At 38.8% G+C, this 22,200-nt stretch overlaps 1 protein-coding gene across 4 annotated transcripts in view; it reads left to right on the top strand.

The window, feature by feature from the left end:
• The window catches only part of RALGAPA2 (Ral GTPase activating protein, alpha subunit 2 (catalytic)), a 153,951-nt gene that overhangs the window by 29,004 nt on the left and 102,747 nt on the right, over positions 1–22,200 (top strand). For 3 of the 4 annotated variants that reach the window (XR_001414151.1, XM_014962461.1, XM_014962464.1), the window contains exons 5-17: positions 2,317–2,360; positions 3,646–3,820; positions 4,386–4,501; positions 6,059–6,197; positions 7,464–7,663; positions 9,329–9,559; positions 12,446–12,619; positions 13,475–13,612; positions 14,211–14,359; positions 14,757–14,868; positions 15,677–15,914; positions 16,434–16,598; positions 19,817–19,957. Coding sequence is in view for 3 of the 4 variants with exons in the window: in XM_014962461.1 (XP_014817947.1) it covers positions 2,317–2,360; positions 3,646–3,820; positions 4,386–4,501; positions 6,059–6,197; positions 7,464–7,663; positions 9,329–9,559; positions 12,446–12,619; positions 13,475–13,612; positions 14,211–14,359; positions 14,757–14,868; positions 15,677–15,914; positions 16,434–16,598; positions 19,817–19,957 (2,022 nt within the window). In the remaining variant the exon portion in view is untranslated. The remainder of the gene's footprint in view (positions 1–2,316; positions 2,361–3,645; positions 3,821–4,385; positions 4,502–6,058; positions 6,198–7,463; positions 7,664–9,328; positions 9,560–12,445; positions 12,620–13,474; positions 13,613–14,210; positions 14,360–14,756; positions 14,869–15,676; positions 15,915–16,433; positions 16,599–19,816; positions 19,958–22,200) is intronic. The other variant, XM_014962463.1, reaches the window with a different exon arrangement.

Raw genomic sequence — 22,200 nt, 5'->3', positions numbered from 1 at the left:
TTTCCCTTCCTTTTCTTTCATGTGCTAGAAACTACCAAGATGATGGGGGGGGGGGGAAAAACCAACACGCCTTTTTCTAATTAGGTCTCCCTTTGTACAGACTAACACCAAAAATTAAGATTGAGGAGGGGTTGTGCGATCTGTATGTGGCTCTTGCAGATTTGCAGGCTTTTGTAAGTGGTCCTATATGAGATGCCAATACAAATTTGTAGGACTAAACATTGCCCTCTGCCTAACGGTAGATGCTGTGTTGAACTCGACCCTTGGCAATTTGGGGAAATTTTTTTTCTGTAAAACTTAACCCTGTGACTGGGTGGGGAAGGTTTGGTAGTTGAGCAGAGGCTGTGCTAAACCAAATGCAAAGCATGGGGCTGCTGCAGCAAACAGGAGCCTAATTTCTTCTCTGCTATTCCTGTGTTCTCTGTGCAGCTTAGTTCATTACTATTTGTGAAACACTCAATTGTCACGCTATTTGTGGGAATTAAATGAGGAATCTCTGGTTTAGAGCTGGGATAGTGAAGGAAAGAGCGTAAGGAAAAAAAAAAAAAACAAAACTTTTTAGTAGGGCTTTTTGAACAATTTTTATTTTAATGACTGGTCCATAACTTTTACTGGCCTTTATAAGTGGAATTATGAATACATGGTATTTCTGCAAGCTTGGCCCCAGCTGTCTTTCACCGATTGTCATATACTGGGGGATTTGCCAAGCATCACGTTTGAATATGACACTGGTCGTTACAGACACGAGATACGAGTGAAGGGCATTCACTTGGCCAGACAGAGACTGTCCTTTCTCTCCCCGGGCTCCTGCAGTATTTACTGTACATATTCTGGCTTCAGGAGCGAGGGAAGGAGTAGGATTCTGGCAGAGAGAAGTCGTGCAGTTAGTAAAGCTTTGCTTTTTTTTTTTTTTTTTTTCTTAGCCTCTAATTTATTCCTCTCCTCATTTGACCACACTGAATAAAACAGGAGTCAAATGGGTGCAGAAATATCAAAGGTTGAAATACATTTATTTTGGTAGTCAAAACACTTTGAAATCCAAGTAGTTTAACTTGATAATTTCCTGTGAATTAAACATCTTTGATTCATCACTACTTTGAAAATTCTGCTTCTGAATGCTACCAAAGTGCTCACAACCTTTTGTTTTGCTGTAAATTTTAGGCTGCTTTGGCGGGGGGTGGGGGGTGGTGTTATTATTTCCTTGTAGTATTATTTTTTTTGTTGTGGTTTGGTTTGGTTTCCAGCACAATTTCATCAGTTTCCATGTTTTTCATCAGAACAATGAATTTGCTGTTGCAGAAGAAATAACGAGTGGAAGTTAAAGGTCAAGGAAAGGGCTGTTGTCACGTTTCCAGTTAACACTGACAAAAATAAAAGCAGACATCTGCTTGACCACTTTCCTACCATTTCATCTGAATTATTCCGGAACAAATTGGTTTTAGTCAGTTGTTTTATAGCTAATATATTATGCTTTTTTGAATAGTCATATTTGGATACTTTTTTAGCTGTGTCCAGTAAATGATTTGCAAAATTTGGCGGTGCAATTATTTACAGCTGTACCTTGTGATTTGCTTCTTGCTTGATGTTCATGTGCATTAATATGTATTTGCTATATATGTTAATAATTTCCCTTTAATACTGTGAAATGTTGAGATCTTGAGGGAAGGATCACATTTAAGGAATGTACATAATTCACAAAACCAGGAAAAATAACAGCCGAGTGCTGCATCGTGTAATTTTTCTCAGAATTGAATTTAAAACATTTTTTTAACTTAAGCATTTGATGTATAATCTCTCTCTGATTTTTAGGTCAGACATTTGAAGCTAAGGGCAGTGAGCCTGCTATTTCTAAAACCAAAATTGAAATATTTTGCAATTTTAAGAGTTGTGTTTTATAGACAGAAATGTAGTATAGATTGCTGGCATCATTTTCTTATCATTATTGTCAATACTAGTGTATTTTAATACATTAATCCTGCAAGTTAGACTTCTTGATTTCTCCAAATCTAATAAGTCAAAATTTCCCCTAGATATCTTTTTTAATGAAAATAATTTGAGAACTTGTCATCTGACTAAAACCAAAGTACCTCACTGTAAGGATACGTTATATTTAATCTTATAGCACCGATGATGATAATAATCAGATTCACTGCGGGTGTTTTCACTCCATATTTTTCTTTTTCTTAACCACCAGTGCAGTAGCCATGTCGTAAATGGCATTAAACTAGCCTTTTCCTAGTATTTTGTAAAAATCATTCTGATGGAAAGTGACCACCTTAGTATCTGATACATGCCTATTACATTTTTTTAATCCAGGGTCGATTCTGAAGAAACTTTTGCACACTGGAAATTCTCTCAAGGTATTTGTTTGATGCTGTATTCGTATTTCTTTTAACTTTAATTGTTATGAAGCATATTGCTTTACAGTTTTCCAATATCAGTGTTTTTTCAGATTTTCAGGCTTTGTAATCTTACTTACCTTCTAGTCATAAATTTTATTATTGTAATCCTAGATTATTTTAATATTTATCTTTGTCAGCTGTGTTGCTGTTCTAATGACCTTTGTAAAGTTACCTGGAGAAGGTATTAATGTATTTTGCTTAATGCTTTATTTTTTGGATCTCTGTAGCACTTAGTATACTGTATTAAACATATTGACTTCTTGTTTGCCAAAGAGTTTTAAATCCATTTCTTTTTCTCAAAATACATTGCTGAAATGAAAATTGCATCTTGTTAATAAAAAACCCCAGTAAATAAACTTAGTAAATTTACTGAATGCCCTGCCCTGGGTGGTGGTGTTGCATCTTGGTTCTCACGAGGATCTTCTGATCCCAGCCATATTTTTCACAACAGAATCACAGAATCCCATGGGGTTGGAAGGGACCTCTGGAGATCATCTAGTCCAATCCCCTGCCAGAGCAGGTCCACCCAGAGCAGGTCCCACAGCAACGTGTCCAGGTGGGGTTTGAATGTCTCCAGAGAAGGAGACTCCACCACCTCCCTGGGCAGCCTCTGTCAGGGCTCTGCCACCCTCACAGGAAAGAAGTTGCTCCTCATGTTTAGGTGGAACTTCTTCTATTCAAGTTTGTGCCCATTTCCTCTTGTCCTGTCCCTGGGCACCACTGAAAAAATGACTGGCTCCATCCTTTTGGGACCCACCCTTGAAGTATTTATAGGTGTTGATCAGATCCCCCCTCAGCCTTCTCTTCTCCAGACTAACAGCTTGCTTTGACCTCTGTGGAGCCAAGATTTCAGACTTAGCAGGGCACGAGGTATTGGCAGCTGCCTGGTTCTGCATTACACTTGCTGTTGTACTTCCAGAGCCCCTTTTGAGGTTGTGTCTTGAGACTAGCCAAGGTGCATTTGGCCCCGGGAACTGGGGGAGTGGGAATTAGAACTTTTTGGCCTCTGGTTGGAGTGCTAATGCTGTCTCCTTGGAGTGCCACCATCTGGGGACAGCTTGCTCCCACCCTTCTCTGCTCATGATTAAATTAATAATATGATTACTCTTGGTACCATGGAAAGACTGACGAGCACGTAGCTGGGATGAAAGGACTTCTCCTGCATTTTCTTAACTCTCTTACTGTGTTACTGTACACGCAGATTTGTTTTAATATGTTTTTCTACAAAATCATCCCCTTGTAGATAAGATGTGAAGGAATTCGACTGTTTCTTCTCTGGCTTCAAGCGCTTCAGACTAACTGTGCGGATGAGCAGATATTAATATTTGCATGCCTTGTGCCTGGCTTTCCACCCATCATGTCTTCTCGAGGTCCCTGTACCCTCGATAACCTCATTAGTCCTCCTTATTCGCCAGACGGTGAGTAAATGAACAGTATTTCCATGATGGGTGTATTGCTTCCCCTTTCCACTGAGGCCCTTGGAGCTGTAGAGTTTCTTGTGGGGAAGATGTCACATGAATGATAACTATTTGTCTTTATAATTCAGAGATGTATTGAATTTGTCAAGCTATTGTATTTGTTGCAGCTGTATAGCCTCCCGATCTTGTCATTCTGAGTTCAACATGATTGGGGTTGGTTTGTTGTTTTTTGGTGGTGTTTTTTTTTTTTTAATCGAGATGCAGCTGTAGGAACGTGTTGCTGCAAAGTAAGTAGACGTGTGGATTTACATCTCATTGGTTAATCTGCGGTGATTGCTTGTGTTAACCCTTCCAAACTGCAGTAAATCAGAGGTTGGTGCCATCCTTGATTGTTTGTGGTAGGACTTGGGGAAATATGGGAAGCCCAAGCAGTTACTGGACTTTGACTTTGTACAACATAGTAGCACGTTAATGATTATTTTAAAATTAATATTTTTATCGAAAATATATTTTACTTAAATATTTTCACATTTTCTATGTTTAAAACTTTTTTTTTTTATTTTAGCTAAGATTTTTCCAGAAGAAATCACTCCCCTTTTGCCAGCTGTCTCTGGAGAGAAAATTGCTGAAGACCAAACCTGCTATTTTCTTCAGTTACTGTTAAAATATATGGTAATTCAGGTGCGGAGTATTTTTTTTTTTTTAACTATTCACATTTGGAGGAATGTACTTGTGGTAGAAAACTATGTCTACACTGTATCTGAATGGAGCTGGTTTTGCTCCTGCCCAGGAAGAAGCTGTCTTCTGCACTTTCTTATTCTTGTTTTTAAAAGGAAAATCATCCCAAAGGTATTTCCTTGTGCCATTTTTTGTGAAAATAAGAAGTTTTTCACACTTGTGATAAGAATTAATGAATGTTACCCACACTTGCAGGGTAACAGACTATTTTATGAGCTTGTGGTCCCATTATACAAATTGATGTAGAGGAAAGATGCAATTTGTTCTATCTGGACACATATATAGCTGAGAAGACATGTAAAGGACCACTGGAGAGAAAGCTAAACAGGAGAGATAGCTTCTGAGATTTTTTTTTTAAAAGGATGCAAGTAACATGTACATCAAAATTTTAATTACAGATTAATCTGATCTATTTTGTACAGGAAAGAAATTAAAATAATGTACACATTTAAGTACAAATTGAGCAACATTTTAAATAAAGTGGAAACTGTATGGACAATGAATATTAAAGAACTCAATATTAAAAAAAAAGATAATGAAATACTTTGAGATGCCTTTTGATATTAAAAAAAAAAAGTAAGACCAAAATGATATTTGGAAGAGGTTTTGTCATCTTGAATAAATGCTTTATTTTGAAAAGTGGGTGTATGAAATTACCTACTTCCTGCATGGCACCATTTGTTTTATGTATCAGACTTTGAGATGCCTTTTGATATTAAAAAAAAAAAGTAAGACCAAAATGATATTTGGAAGAGGTTTTGTCATCTTGAATAAATGCTTTATTTTGAAAAGTGGGTGTATGAAATTACCTACTTCCTGCATGGCACCATTTGTTTTATGTATCAGAGTCTCACAGCACTGCAGTTAAAAAAAAATACTTTCACTGTTCTTTTCATGCTCTTATTATATGTTTGGGGTCTAAAAAACTGACTACACTGCAAATACAATTGGATTGTGGTTCACCAGCATTCATTTATTTGTGTTGCTTGGTAAAGGGGAGCACAGTTGGGCAGTAACCTTCTTGCTACAGACAAGAGATGAAATTAAAATAATCTGATGCAAGTGCAGAATGATTGTTCAGAGCCAGAACATAGAGCAAATTTACATCTTCAAGAAAATTTATGTCCAGAACTGGATAGAATTTGAGTCAGTTTATTTACACAACAAATAAAATGATACAAAAACTCACTAGTCATGTTTCCAAGGTCTATATGTGTGTTTTGCAAAAGTAGAACATTGCAAGTTCCACAATTTATAGAGATTTGGAAAAAGATCCAGTACAGATTAAAGTAAGCAAATATGTTATAAAAAAAAATTAAATCTCATGTGACTGTAAACAAGTCATTTTTTCTTTAATTTAACAAATTGTCATCTCTGATTCAGTGAAATTGTTACCTGTTATATACGGTTGTTAATCTTTTGTTTTCAATGTGGAATGATTATCAGTGCAATACGTTAACTTAAAGCTTTTTTTTGTTTCTCTTTAACTCCATGACAAAGGCTGCAAGCTTAGAGTGGAAGAATAAGGAGAACCAAGACACTGGTTTTAAATTTCTCTTTACCTTGTTTAGGAAATACTATCTCCCTCACTTGTTTCCATCTTTTACAAAGCTAACCAACCTCTACAAACCTGTTCTTGGTAAGTAGTGGCTTTTGTCTTTTAAGTAGGAAAATAAATTATGACGACTGTTCTCAGCAGCATGCCTGTCACCTGCTGGTGTATCACTAAGGTTTCTGGTGCATGAGGATTTTTTCCTCCCTTTTCTTGTGTTCTGATTGTTTTTCTAGCACAACTTTTGATTTTCTGAGATAGTCCAGGGAGCTGCTGCCGCTCATCACTGCGTAAGCGTTGACCTGTTTCTCCCTTCCTAAGGATGTTTCCACTGGTGTAGCATTTGTATCGAGTGAACTGTGATATGTAATGAAGACAGAACACGCTCTCTCTGTTTTTAAAGAACCAGCCAGTTGTCCAAGTGTGAGGGAGTAGCTAACTTAGTCACTCTTACTTCATATTTCCTTGAACAGAACATGAGCGTGAAGGGCCAAAGGCAAGGAAATGGAGATGTACCTCTACAATTAAAAGCATGTTATTTCAGAAACGCTCATGTTTTACCTGATTTTCTACTGAATTATGTGTTAAGAGTCCATAGGGGTGGTGTTGTTAATACTCACCTGATGTACTGCAGCCTCTTCTTCAACATCCTTCCCCTCCCTCCTCTGACTTTCAAGTCCTGTCCTTGCAGTTTAATATTTAGTGTTTAAAATCACCTTAGTGCCACTTCAGCCGTGTTGTTCACAGCTAGAGCCCAGGCTTTGCATGTTTTGCTGCTGTGTGCAAGTGATTTTTCCCTAATTCTAACCATCTGAATTAATTATGATCCACCCTTTCTCCCTTTGGCAGTCTTCCACTTCTCCCCACGTGTTTTCTTTCATTTCAGCTCTTTGCACCTGAGTTAACTTCTCTTAGCAATGCACTAAGTATCCTTTTTCTTCCTAATCTTTGCGCTATTGAGTGTTAGAGTCATCTTCTCTGTCTCACTGTACTTTATTAATAAATAAAACTCTGAAACTTATAAAATTAACTTACATTGTAGTAGTTCTTTTGTTTCAGATCTTGCCCTTCTTTTTGCAGCCCTTCTCTTTTGCTTTCCTTTGTTTTGTGTGATACAAGTCATAACCTTCAGGGAAGATCTGTGCCTTTATGTTCTTGCTTTTCTTTAGGGGTAATAAAATTATGATAGAATATAAACGTTAATATGATAAAAGCAATCAGTCATTGCATCGGTAATTTCATATGGAGAAAATGTTGTTGGTGACGTGTTCAATACACTTAATCAGAATCTGGAAGCGATTACAGGTTTTTAAGATTTGGTTTTCTTTATATCTTCTGTTTTTATCTCACCAGATATTCCTGATGTAAGGCCAAGACCAGTATACATTACTGCAACACGAAACAATGAAAGTGTCTATAGCACAAAAATCCCATACATGGCAGCTCGAGTTGTTTTTATTAAGTGGCTTGTTACCTTCTTTCTTGAAAAGAAATATTTAACTGCTGTTCAGAACACAAAAAATGGAGGAGAAATGCTCCCTAAAATTATTCAGGTGTGCTTTAAAGTTTACCTTTCTTCTCTTACGTACGTGCTAACCTTGCAAATGATCACAGTGCACTGGCAACTGAAGCAAGAAAGAAATGCTACCCCCAAGTGAATAAATGATGTACTTGATTATCTTATGCTTTTGTCTTTGATGGAGGGAATCTCCGAGGGAAATCTTTTTGTAATTTACTAGAACTTTTTTTCCTCATGGCTGTTTTACTTAACACCGAGGGAAATCTTTTTGTAATTTACTAGAATTTTTTTTTCCTCATGGCTGTTTTACTTAAGATTGGTGGTGCTGGTTAGACTTTCAGAATTTAGTCCGTAAACTGTCAAATGTATTTGTGCCATGAACTATTTTCCAGCAGCATCCAAGGCTGCCTTGTTTTTCCTCTTGATTATAGCAACTGTTTACAATGAGATATTAGAAAAATATTTCACTGTCAAATTGCTGGTTGAGACTTCTCTGCGATTAGGCACTCCACAATGAATTTTATAGAAATAGATGCTTTTTCCTCTAAGAGAGTCTCCAGCTTCCTGCTAAATGTTTAGAATCAATGTCAAGTAATATTCTTTTCTCGAATTGTAGGTCAGTGTAAAATCTGGATTCAGCAGAAAAGCATATGTTAACTATTATGGTAGAACTGTGTATTCTCATGTCAATTGTTTTTGGAGTTCTTAAGTGTAGCTTACCTACTGAAAGTGCTTTTTTAATTGAACTTTTCTTTCTCATTGGAAATCCCATCTTTTGTATAAACTGCTGTGCCATTCACACAGACATAGCCTGGAAAAGAATTTTATTATTTTTTTCTCTGAATTTTACAAACAGCTGACACCAGAGAAATACATGGGTTGCATGAAAGCATTGCTGCCCTCCAAATGAAGCTGAAGCCACGTGCCAGCATTTGGCACTTGTTGAGTTCTTAGTAGTTTTGAAGTTCACTTACTGTAGCCTGTGCCTCGCTGATGGGGCTGAATCTTGCCAAAAAAGTTAATTTTGAAAAGCAGTAGAGACATTATTGCTGCTCTGTTACTGCACACTTGGTGACACAGTGGGCAGCCGTATTAATGTGAACATAAAGAAAAGCTGCATTTGGGTGGTACTTTGAGTTAGTGTAAGTTGGGGTGTTGGGGTTCTCTTTCTGGTAACTCAAAAGCAGTTTTTCAGTTTTCTGTGTTCTCCTGGTTGGATCATTTTAGTAGACATGGTTCAAGATGTTGCAAAAAACATGGAATACCAGAACAAAACCTGACAAAGAGTTGTTGGGAGTAATAATGTGTAAAAGCATCAGCCATGTATAGTGGTGTGGTTAATTTTTTTCCCAAAAAGAAAGGGACCTGGGGATTCCTCTTCACTGTGTCTGTGCCTTTTCCCACTCCCACCACAGCACCTTTCCCTTTTTTTTGGTTTTACGGAGTGGACAAGTCAGTCAGCAGTTCTGGGCTTGGAGGGGGGCGTACGAAGTGGTCATCATCTAGAGTATAATATAAGCCCAAATTCCTTCCTGGATCAAGCAGTAGACAGAAAACGGCTCTTCCTGACTGCTGGGATCCCAGCGTGTTGTGTGGAGAGAAAAAAGCACTAGTATCTTGAGTTCTTTGTAAGTATTCCACATTTTTGGTGTACGCTATGTTGGTTACTTAATGAGGTGTGGCGTCTTCTTCTGTGTAGACCGTTGGTGTTGTAAACCAAGATAAAAACGCAGAGCTGGAAACCAGTATGTCTTACTCAAGCGAGCAGGAGAGAAGCCATTCCAACAGCAGCACCTTGTCTGACAGAAGGCTCAGCAATTCCAGCCTCTGCAGCATCGAAGAGCAGCATCGGACCGTCTATGAGATGGTGCAGAGAATCCTCTTATCCACTCGGGGATATGTTAACTTTGTTAATGAGGTGTTTCGCCAAGTAAGTGTGCGTGTTTAGTTGCTACTGTATTGTTATTATTGTTATTTTTTGAAGGAAATGTCATGGTTGTGAGAGAGAACACTGCAGAGTGGGGACAGAGTGTATCCTCAGCAAGTTTGCTGATGATGCCAAACTGGGAGGGGTGGCTGACACCTCAGAGGGCCGTGCTGCCATCCAGCAAGACCCGGACAGGCTGGAGAACTGGGCAAGGAAGAACCTCATGAGGTTCAACAAGGATAAGTGTAGGATCCTGCACCTGGGGAAGAAGAATGTTAGGCATCAATACAGGTTAGGGGTGGACCTGCTGGAGACAAGCTCTGAAGAAAAGGATCTGGGGGTCCTGGTGGACAGCAAAATGACAATGAGCAAGCAATGTACCAAGAGGGCCAACGGAATCCTGGGCTGTGTAGGGAAGTGTGTGGCCAGCAGGTCAAGGGAAGTCATTCTCCCCCTCTACTCTGCACTGGTGAGGCCACAACTGGAATCCTGTGTCCAGTTCTGGGCTCCCCAGTTCAAGAGGGACAGGGAACTGCTGGAAAGAGTCCAGCGTAGGGCAACGAAGATGATTCAAGGATTGGAGCATCTCCCTGATGAGGAAAGGCTGAGAGAGCTGGGACTCTTTAGTCTGGAGAAGAGAAGGCTGAGGGGAGACCTCATTAATGCCTACAAGTACTTCAAGGGCGGGCTGAGGGAGGAGGGAACCAGGCTCTTTTCAGTAGTTGCCAGTGAGAGGATGAGGGGCAACGGGCACAAGTTGGAACATAAAGGGTTCCTCTTGAATATGAGGAAGAACTTTTTCACGGTGAGGGTGGCAGAGCCCTGGCACAGGCTGCCCAGGGAGGGTGTGGAGTCCCCTTCTCTGGAGATTTTCAAGACCTGCCTGGATGCTCCTGAGTAACATGCTCTGACAAGCTCTAGGCAATCCTGCTTCAGCAGGGGAGTTGGACTAGATGATCTCTATGGTCCCTTCCAACTCTAAAAAAAAATTCAATGAAAGGCTGATGGTCGGGCAACTGATTGACCTTGACACTAATCACACCAGCACCCTTTTAGTTCGGAGTCCTTCCTAGGCCTAGTTTGAACAACAAAATTATGAATTTTTGGTAGGAACTGAAGCTTGTTGCTGATGCTAGACGGCAACGTGTCTTATTTGAATGGGCCGCTTTATTTGTTCTTGGTATTATGTTGTAATTTAAAGGTGTGTAAAGAGTTTTTTAGCTTGGAAATTTGTCATTTGAATTAGTAAGATTCTTTTTCCTGTAATCAGTGTCAGTATCTAATGTCTTTTTGAGTATTGATTGCTTCTGCTGGTATTTTTCATTAATTTGACATCTTTTCAATTGTTTGGGGTAAAAATACATGCGGACCTACTGGAGGGTCCTAGTCTTTTGGATTTTGGGGGTTTTTTTTTGGTCTGGTACAAAGGTAGAAGTTGGTTGAAGCAGCAGTTCCAGTAAACGTGCAGAAGATGCTCTCCAGCAGCTGAGCGAGCACACGTGCTTTACTATGAAGTGTCTTGCCTAACACAGGTTAGGAACTCCTTGTACCACTGCTTTTCAGTGGGATGGGTGGCATTTTGACAGGAAGGATACACTTTTGTGTATGTTGAGAGCTGCTGTGGCATGCTGCCCTCTCCTGGGGTTTGGTACAAGTATGTAAGGTCAGACCAGCTTCCAGGGAGCAAAGGCTCATGTGTTGCAGTGCTTCTGTCTTTTTTCAATATGATCAGCGTCCAGTAATTGGAACAGATGATAGTATTTGCATCCTTTTTGTGTTCCTCGCTCCCTTACAGCGGTATCACTAGTCACTGTGAACCTCCTCTACGTTTTGGGGTTTTTTTTTTGGTCTTTCTATCCTAGTTCTTAGCCTTTCTGAAATCCTTCTGCGTAGTGCCCATTCATCCTGGTGACAAGCTGTTGTTTCTCTAATATTCTAGCAGTTAGCTTCTGGCACTTTCAGTTCCTGCATCCATAATAAGTTGACAGTGTCTGAAGATGTTTTCAGAAATGTCACATACCATCTTGTATGGCATATTTACACTTGCTTCTGCTAACCCTTCAATTTCTCTTGAAATCAGCTGTTGGATGTTGCGCTTGATGCTGACTAGAGACAAGGAAGCGTACTTTGTGATGCAAAGATTTCCCCTAACCTTAGTAAGATACCTTTGTGGTGGTTTTGCAGCCAACCTGGGCGTAGGAAATGCTATGGTTTTTGACCCTTTTTAATGATGGAGAGTGGGTAATCTTCATAGTTGAAAGGATTTATTTTTTAGTAGGATAAATGTGTGTTTGTCTCTCTCGGTGGTTTTATACTGTAATGCGTATTGATACACGTTTTTTTCTTGGTGGTAAAATGTAGCGTGTTGAAAGTAAATTCACTGTGTTGATTTCCAGAACTGTAGTGAGAAAGGATCAAGTGCCAGCCACTGTTATCCTCATCACAATTTACTGTCTTGTCTATACCGACACTTGATGAACTGGCATTTCACATCATGCAGTGCTGATACACAAAGTCATCTTCTCCAGACAGCGTAGTGTAGCACCCAAGTTTAGCCTGCCAGACTCCTGGAGCTAGTCATGGCTTGTGAGATGAATCCATGTTAAGTTAGAGAGCTTGCAAGGGGCAAAACCAAGCTTTTTCTTCTTGTGCCAACAAATACAGCATGGAAGTAACTGGAACTAATGGTTTTGGAATTATGAATGATGTAGGTGTATGCATAGGTTGTTGATTAATCCTAACTACTATAGGCACAAAAGTAAAAATTATGTATCCTTTCTTTTTTGAGCTGTATTATTTATGGGTAAATATTATTTAAGTGTGAGTGTTTATCTTTGCATGCACATCTATGTCCTATATATAGTAAAACTAGTTAACTTTTCAATTTAGGCTTTTTTATTGCCACCTTCTGATATATCTGCAACACGGAAAGTGGTGAAGGTGTATCGAAAGTGGATATTGCAAGAGAAACCTGTGTTCATGGAGGAGCCAGACAAAAAGGAAGATGGTCAGGACGCTATTGTCAACTTAGAGGATTCATCAGTGCAAACGGATGGTAAACATGTATGATATCAGTGTTACTTCCTTTATTCTCTTCACCTACGACATACGCCTTAAGTTTTAAACTCGCTTTGTAAATGACTAACAATTTAAAAAATGCGTGGGGAATCAAGATTTAAAAATGCTTTTATATAAGGTCCAGAACTTTAAATAAATATCGAGTGTTCAGTAGCCCTTACTGAGTGAAGGGAAAGATTGCAGCTGTTTTGAAAAATGTAATTTGTTCATTATTCAGTGTTTATACAAATATGATAGCAAGAACTTCATGGAAGAAATACTGATACGTTCTGCAGTGTTAAAATTTATAATGTCTGTTGGCCTGGTACATGTAGGACTATTTCCTTTTGGTGGTAATTAATTAAGAATTTGAAAATATCTACTAGTTTGTATGTACTGGATGCAATACTTGGATTCAGACGCCTTAATAGGAAACTAAAGTGTAGATAGAAACTCTGTGTATCATCTTTTTAATACCATATTGAACCATCAGTAAGAGGTGACTTTGACGCTATTAACACTGTGAAGCTCTTTAAAGAGAACTTTTGTTGTACTAAGGAGGAGGTTGGAATTGTAAAAACATAGTGAGAATTACAAGGTTTGACAGATTATTTTTGTAGGGGATGTATAGTTTTGTCAGGCTTAAATGCATATATTACTACAGTCAGTGACTACAAAATGCGATATAAAATATTTTAAACAACAGAGTTCTTAAAAAATTTTATGACATGAATTCCTTGCTGAAATGAATGTAGGACATGACAGTTCCCCCTTTTTTGCTTTTTGCGTTTTAAATGATTTTGAATAAATCTGGACATGCTCCTTTCTCCTTTGTCACTAACTGAATCCTGTTTTTGAAAGCTTTCCTCTGACCATTCAGGACACAAGCGTTCATCCAGCTGGGGAAGAACGTACTCCTTCACCAGTGCTGTTAACAGAGGATGTATATTAGAAGATGAGGACAAAAATGTTAAAGCTGGTGCTCAAGCTGCGTTACAGGTGTGATGTGTAGAAGGGTTACAAGGCTGTAATTTATGTAATCATGTGACTTACACTACAAATTACAATATAGTCTCTGAGATTAGGGAAAACTACCAGCAGTTGATGATTTTTCTAAGATTGGATTTGGACCTCATTTGTAAGTCTTTAAAAATTAATATTAAACCATGTGACCATGTATTAGAGCCAGGTATCTGTCTTAAGACAAAGTTCTTTTTTTTTTTTTCCTACTGTGGATACAAGGAATTAATCAGAACTGTACATTTGCTTTCATTGAACCTCATTTATGGGAAATATTGGTGGTTGCTCAAGCATATAATGTCAGGAAATGAGTAGCTGGAGGAGTCCTCTTGCCTGACTGAAGAGGTACCTACACAACCCATACTGTGCAATGCGTGCCTTTTTGGGGCTGTAATGCTGTCTGACTTTTCGCTGGAATGATGTAGAAAAATAAAGTGACAGCTAAAACATGAAACTTGCTCGAAGGATAGGGAAAGTTTTGACTGGAGGAGGATGAGTATTTTAAGGCTTGACTTTTTGTTTTTTTTTTTTTTATTTCCGACACTGCATAAACTGACTGTAAATGCCTGTCTTGAAGGTATTCTTGACAAACTCTGCCAATGTTTTCTTACTGGAACCGTGCATTGAAGTCCCAGTGCTTCTGAAGGAGCAAGTGGATGCTTGCAAAGCAGTGCTGAGTATCTTTAGGCGCATGATAATGGAGCTATCAATGAATAAAAAGACATGGTAAGCTTAATATATTCTGCATCATTTAAGAGAAAATTATCAACGCTTAAACTTAGGGGAGAATTATTGGGTAGGGAAAAGACTGGCTTTCTCAGGAATTGCCTCCAAATTGATTACTGAGATTGCAGGTTCTGCTGAGTCTCCATCATGGTTCTGTTTGGCTTCAGGATTCTGGCTGGTGTTTCTGTTCCTGACTTCACCTTCTGAAAAATTAGTTTATGCAGTCCACCACCAACTAATGTTATTTTTCAAATTATCTGGGTGTGTCTGAGGTGTGGTCGCATTCTCAATATGTAAGGCTTACTGGAGAATTAAGAGGGTGTTTTGGTATGTGAAAATTAACAAGTACAGTTAATAGAACATGTGAACAAAAAGTGCAATTTTGTTTTGGAACCAGGGAACAGATGTTACAGATACTCCTTAGAATAACAGAAGCTGTGATGCAGAAGCCAAAAGAAAACCAAATAAAGGATATGTTTGCTCAGAGCATGTCGGGATTACTTTTTCGAGTAAGTGTTTGGGTTTTTTTTTCATTCGGTTGGTTTTTATGTTGATTTTTCATGATGATTACCCATAGTTTTAGTTAAATACTATTGCACAGTACTATAACAACTACTTGTAAAACATGAAAAAATTCTCCTTTGCAGTAATACAAGTAATTATTTTGTAAACTGTTCCTAACAGAAGGAGACAGATTCCAGGTGCAACGAGCAGTTGATTTGACCTGTTCTTCAGGGCTCTGTTAGAAACAACAGTAGAACAGGCAGGCACACAGTCTCTGGGTGGGATATCTTCCATGGGAGTCTCTACTAATGGGGAAGCTTCCTGTAACTGTTTTCCTAGAAGTTCAGCAGGCAAATCAAAACTGAGTCATGCTGAATGAGGTTGAAAGCATTTCCATATCATATTGTGCTCTGTGTGCTCAGCTACAGTATCTAGGTCTGAGTGTCTTTGGCGTAGCTCAATCACTGCAGGCAGTCTGTAGGTACAAGAGGCAGCTCTTCATTCTATTATTATTAATTATTATTATTATTATACACAGCCCATTATTTCAGTTTACCAGAGAACGTATAGACCACCTGAAACATGTTTCAGTGCTTTGAGATTTCTCTAGTCGGTAACTTTTACAATTATTCACCCACCAACTTAAGGGAATGCTTTTGTTGAAAAATAGGAATGCATCCTATCTGTGCATCATGAATAATCGATGCTAATATGCAGGTTGGGGTTGACTTCATCGGCGTGTGGGTCCGTGTTGGGGTGCTGAATTCACCTTGACAGAAATACACAAGCTGTCACTTGTTTCTTTTCTCTCAGACCCTCATCGTGGCTTGGATCAGAGCAAACCTGAGTGTTTACATCTCTCGGGAGCTGTGGGATGAGCTGCTCAGCGTTCTGTCTGCCCTGACAGACTGGGAGGAGCTTATCAATGAGTGGGCCAATATCATGGACTCTCTCACAGCCGTGCTGGCAAGAACCGTGTATGGGGTGGAAATGACAAACCTCCCCTTGGACAAGCTCAGCGAACAAAAAGAAAAAAAGCAGAGAGGAAAAGGTTAGTCTCTGTGCTTCAGTGCTTTTTGTATCAAGTTAAATATTTAAGATGAAAATTTAAAATTAATTTAATCTAACATTAAATGTTGCCTCATCAAGTGTAAGAACCTGTTTAATCAAATGTTGAAGTGCTTTGAAGTGATGTATTCTCATCCTTCATCGTGGGAGGAAAGGCAATTGAGGTCAATAGAAGATATCTATTTAGCAGTTTTTAGTATGCACTTGAAATCGCTCTTTTCTGCAGAGCGGAAATGAAACGTGGTTTCCTGTGCTGTGCTCTGGCATAGTCATCAGTGTAAACATTGTTTTCCATGTATTCTGATTCAATTTTGTTGATTACAGTACTTTAGCTACTGTGACACCTTGCAATTGATACACAGTTGAAGTAGGGATTATTTTTTGATAATAGTAAGAATTCATCTATGTTGTTTAAAAGTTTAATTTAAGCCCATTCATACTTTAGGAAAAATACCTGCCAAAGCATACAATGCTAGAGAATTTCGTTTTCCTTATCTCTAAGGTGGCATTTTAGAGCCTCAAAAGCCGGCTGTGGTGGGAAGATCTTTTTCATTAAGCTGGAAAAGTCATCCTGAAATTGTGGAGCCGATGAGATTCAGAAGTGCTACGACCTCTGGAGCCCCGGGAGTTGAGAAAGCAAGAAATATTGTTCGTCAAAGAGCAACAGGTTAGACCTTAACTCCTTGTGATCCCAAACACTCAGTTACACTCAAGTTCTAAATCTGCCTTTGTGTTGTGGCTGCTTCCAAAAGTTGTGCAACTTAGTAATTAAATGCCTGAACAGAGATGTTGGGTACCTGTGCCTGGATGCCCTGATCACTACCTGTATGAATAGAGAATCAAAAGTATTTTGAAAAATTCTAAATATGTGCTTTTAAATACTTTACATTTAATAGCAAGTTAGCCATGTGAAAGTTTTTTGTAAAGAAGTGCATTCCTATCTTTATCGATTCATAAGAAAGTATTTATTAACATCAGTCATATAATATATATTGCTTCTGAATCAGTAATTAAATGCCTGAACAGAGATGTTGGGTACCTGTGCCTGGATGCCCTGATCACTACCTGTATGAATAGAGAATCAAAAGTATTTTGAAAAATTCTAAATATGTGCTTTTAAATACTTTACATTTAATAGCAAGTTATCCATGTGAAAGTTTTTTGTAAAGAAGTGCATTCCTATCTTTATCAATTCATAAGAAAGTATTTACATCAGTCAGATAATATATATTGCTTCTGAGCTGCCATACAGCTAGCTATTTACTGTGAGCAGAAGGTAAACCAGATATTTAATCAACAATTCCATCCTTTCTTATTCACTTTATTTGCTTTCTTTTTATTAGCGTGATGAGGTATGTGTAGCATCTCCTTTCCATGTTTTTGGTTTTTTTTCTCACGTTTACTTCTGGAAAGAGGAAAGCAGAAGGGAGAACAGGAGGTGAGGAACAATGGGGCAATGTCTGAGAGCCGAGGCATTGAGCAAATACCTGATTTTTCAAGAATTTTGTTTCTTTATGTCACGGTAGCATGTTCCTGCGTTCCGATTCAGTGGGCTGTGGATTCAAACTCTCCATGGAAAGCCTCCTGCTTTTGAAAAGGAGATACTTTGCTGCGTGGCTTCCTTCCTCATTCATAATAGATTAGTAGGTGTTTCTTACCAGGAGAATTTGAAGGTGATTTAATATGGTTTTGGGGCTGCAGGCTTCATAACTAAGCTGCAGGCTTCAGCTTGGATCACAAAACGTTTTGGCAGTGGAGTCGGTTCATTCTTTGTGCCTGTTTTATTTTTAAATTCAGTGAGTTCCTATTTGTGCTCCAGCAGAGAATTCTTTCTTTCCTCTGCTGCAGCACTTCTCCCTTAGACTTCTCACTGGACCAGCAGAGAGAACCTGGAAGTATTGATAAGCAAAGACTTTTATTGGTTGTGTGCTTTCAAATTAAATAAGTTCTACCTTTAGTAAGAAAAGCTTATTTGGTAGGGAGCCAGTAGCCTGTCAGGTGGGAAGATGTACTTCATGTGTAAAAAAAAGCTCTTAGTTTCATTTTGTGTCTCATGGTCATATAAAAAGAGAATTATTCTGGCTTTCGTGGAATTTGTGATGATCAATGGCTCCCAAATCAGCAGGTGCAAAGTTTTGTATTTGCACATGCGGTCATAACTAATAATAATTTCAGATATATAAAATGTATATCCCTTTTCTATCCCTTTCTATTAAGCCTTGGAATGAGCTGCCCAGGGAAGTGGCTGAAGCACCATCCCTGGAGGTATTGAAAAGACAGGTTGAAGTAGGGCTTAGAGACATGGTGTAGTGATGGTTATTATCAGGGTTAGGTTGATGGTTGGACTAGATGATCTTAAAGGTCCCTTCCAACCTGGACAATTCTATGATTCTATGAAAGACTATTTAGAACCACAAAACTCAGCTCCTAAGCCTCCAGAGAGGTCATCTTTCAGAATGAAATCTAGCAGTCCCTAAGGTGAATACTGGCAGTCCCTAAGCCAGGGCTGTTCAGAGGAGGACTCCCACTGGGGCCTCTTTTTTAAGTCCCTAATATTCTGCTGCTGTTCCCCCCCCCCCTTATTTAAAACCAGCAAAAAACCTCACCAAATCAACATACAAATACCAGAGTGTGTCCTGCCTCCGGGTAAGACTTTCTTTTGATCTGCTGCTTATATCTAGAGTTATAAGAGTAAGAACAGAGTATTTCTGCAGCAGCAGAAAATCTTTTGCCTGCTGTCCTGCTGGAGTGTTTTTGCTTCCTCCTTCCTCTCCTCTTAAGTGTCAACATTGACATTGCTGTGTACAGGAAGAGAAACTGTACAGTGAATAAGGTGGGGTTTCTTCCTTACAAATTTCTGTTAGAGACTTCTGTAATCCAGCATAACTTTATGTAATACAATTGATAATAAATTTCTGTTTTTCTGTAAAGGATACTTTAATCTTATGACAGTGGATTTTATGGATATTAATCCATAAAATACCAAGTTTTTAATAATATTAGGCAGCCTCTAGAGTGTTAGCTACCTTGGAAAGTGTTTTTCTGGTGGCCTTTTTTTTTCCTAAGAAACAGTGAACCCATTTAAGTGTTGCTATTTTGAAGAGAAATTCCATAAGATAGGCATTCCGACTGCCCTTATCTTCTGCCTTCCCTTGTGGTGACTTAATAATTCCAAATACTTTCATGTAACTTGTGTCCCTTTTGTCATCCTGTTCAGAAATGTGGAAAGCAGGGCTCACTACCCCAAAACCAGGGTCTGCAGGATAATTCGGGGCATAAGGAACTCATCAAGTCTCACCTCCTGCTCAAAGCAGGATCAGCTGCCCGTCAGACTGGGACACTCAGGACTTTATCCAGTCTGGAGCTAGGATGCCTAGTTTTAAAATCAAAAGCAGAGGCACCTCTGTATTTTTAGACTCATTTTTGAGAAGGAAACTACCCCACTTCTCAGATCAGAATGGATTATTTCCAGCAGAGATGAATGAATGTAAGAGAGCTGTTTTTGTGGGGGAGCATTGCTAGTAGAGAGGAATTTGAATAAGTTTTCCATTCATTATTTTTGAGCTGTATGTACTGCTGTGGATACTTTAATGAAGTTAAAAAAGGGTAAGTTGGAGATAGGAGTCATACACTGAGAAAATGAAATATTCCACGTTGTGGAAGTGTTGTGATTTAGAAATCACTGATTATTCCACTTTCAATGTGTGGGTTACAGTTGCACATTATTAACTTTGAGCTTATAGGAAATATTTCTGGGCTTAATGTTGTAAAACTGTTTTTGTTTTTTTTTTTTTTCCAAAAGCTTTGTGTTTCATGACATTCAAACCCCCAAATATTTCATTATTTTTTCTGACATATAATTATTGCTTTATTTTTTCCTGGAAGCTAAGCGAAGCCAGTCTATCAGCAACTGTGTTCATCTTTATGAGGCTTTACCAGCTACTAAAAGTGTACCTCTTCTGCTTCACACTGTGAGCTCTCTCTTACCTGGTATCTCTTACACTTCTTGCTCTCACAGACTGTCAGGTACTGTACCTTAAAGTCATCTTTTATATAAATGTTCTTTATATTTTTAAACTGCTGTCTGTCTACTCCCTTTCTGTCCAGTTGATTATTCTTTGGTGGTGTGGAATGAGATGTTTTGCACTGGTTCTGTTTCCTGTGCCTCGGATGTGTTCAAAATAATATAATAATATAATAAGAGAAGAGAAGGTTTAATGGGAGAGTATGTTGTCCCTTTTCAGTTACAAAGGGTGGCAAAAAGAGGCTACTTTTGATGCTTCTTCTGTTATTCTGTCACTGGGTTGGTTGTCAAAATAAGTAACCTTTTTCTGAAGTGGAGGGGAGCGATACCTTTTCAAGGAACTACCTGGAGAACCTTGTTGAATTCTTGAATGTATGAGCTGGTGCAAGCAAAACGTGCAGTCAGAGAAATGAAGCTGGTTGAGCTACGTGATTTAAAGGGGAAAATCTGACTGAACCTGTGTTACACGCAGTTACAAATGTGATATTCTCTTTTCTAAGGAATTCTGCCTGTAATTATTGATTCCAGAAGCAAATCTAAAAGATTTATTTGTGCCTCCTAGTTAGTTCTTGGATAATGTTTGGTTTGTCTCAAAATCTTTGTAGTGCTGCAAGCAGTGCAGTTTTTGTTCCTTTTAATACTCCAGATTTACCGCTAAGTAAAATTTATTTTAAATGCTTAATAAAGAATTGCTTTTATTCATGTTTACACTTTCAATTACTTGATTCATTAGAGGGTTCCAAGCAGTTGTTAAAGTTTTAGTATAGTGCAGACCAAATATGCTAAGGGTTAGGAATACAAAAACTAAAGGTAATGATCCAGATCTGGGCATTTTAGTGGTTATTTAGAGTGATGTGGGTGTATTTTTGCTCAAAAGGGTATTAAACTGTTTTCCTGCTTTCGATACAGTCTTATCCTGTGGAACTTTGTGATAAATAAAGCTCAAAGGAACACTAAGCACACAACTTCTGAACTGAACTCTGTACCCAGAGAGAGGTGTGAAAAACAGATGTAATGGCCTCAGAATACAAAGTGAATACAAAATGAATGCAGGGCATTCCTCCTACTACCTAGCCAAGATGTATTGGTGGAAGCAGTGAGATTTCTCTAACATGTTAGCAGACTTTCTTTCATTTCTGTTTCCAGCTAGTCTCTGAAAAGGTGACTTTCTGTCACCTCCCACATTTCACTTCCTGGGAGGGATTTCTGGCTGCTGAGCCCTAACCACAGCTGGTAGCTGCTCTAGCAAGAAAAGACAGGTTTTCCGTGGGGTTCCTATTCTGTGAAATATCGTTAGTGTTTTCTCATTTCAAGTTATCTTCAGTTGTAACACTGAAGTTGTTCTAGCTAGTGGATTTAATTTATTATTTTATTGCTTTCTGTAAGACATTTAAAGTCAACTTTAAGACTTATTGCTTTCTGTAAGACATTTAAAGTCAACAGTGATACTTTGAAGTCAGTAAGTACCAGAACAGTTGAGTTTTTTTACATTACTTTGAAGTCAGTAAGTACCAGAACAGTTAGGTTTTTTACGTACACAGAATCACACAGAATCTTTGTGGTTGGAAGAAACCTTTGGGATCGAGTCCAACCATATACACACACAAAAAACCCCACCCAACAATCTCGGGCACTAGAGCATGCCCTCAAGTGCCACCTCTATCTACAGGGTTCTTCGATACCTCCAGGGATGGTGACTCCACCACCTCCCTGGGCAGGCTCTTCCAGGGCCTGACCACCCTCTCAGCAAAGTCATTCTTCCCAATATCTCATCTAACCCTCCCCTGCCCCAACTTCAGACCATTTCCTCTGCTCCTGTCCTTATTCCCTTGGGAGAAGAGGCCAACCCCCACCTCTCTACACCCTCCTGTCAGGGAGGAGAATAGAAAGGTGGCAGAGAGGTCACTTTTATTTAATGTGCGTGTAATGTAACAATAAGCTGAAAGAAATCTAAACCACTTAATAATTCAGTCCATGTACTTTATTGAGGGGGAAAAAAAAAAAAAAAGAAATTCAGAGGTTCTCCGAAGAGTTGCTACAGCAGCATTTTTCATAATCTCTTAAAAAAGGGAAATGGCATTGGCTGTGCAGGTTGAACACCTTGAGCAATCTGCTGATGGTTTTGTTGGGTCAGCTTCGCTGGGGTGTGTGGGCCACCTCTTTGACTGCTTTCCAGGGAAAGGGTTAGCAATTAGCTTCAGTATGGTAGGTGGCATTAATGAGGGTCATGGTCATATCTCAGAGC

Source organism: Calidris pugnax, unplaced genomic scaffold (assembly GCF_001431845.1).
Source record: "Calidris pugnax isolate Ruff unplaced genomic scaffold, ASM143184v1 scaffold147, whole genome shotgun sequence".
NCBI lineage: Eukaryota > Metazoa > Chordata > Aves > Charadriiformes > Scolopacidae > Calidris > Calidris pugnax.
This window is presented reverse-complemented; position numbering and strand designations above follow the sequence as displayed.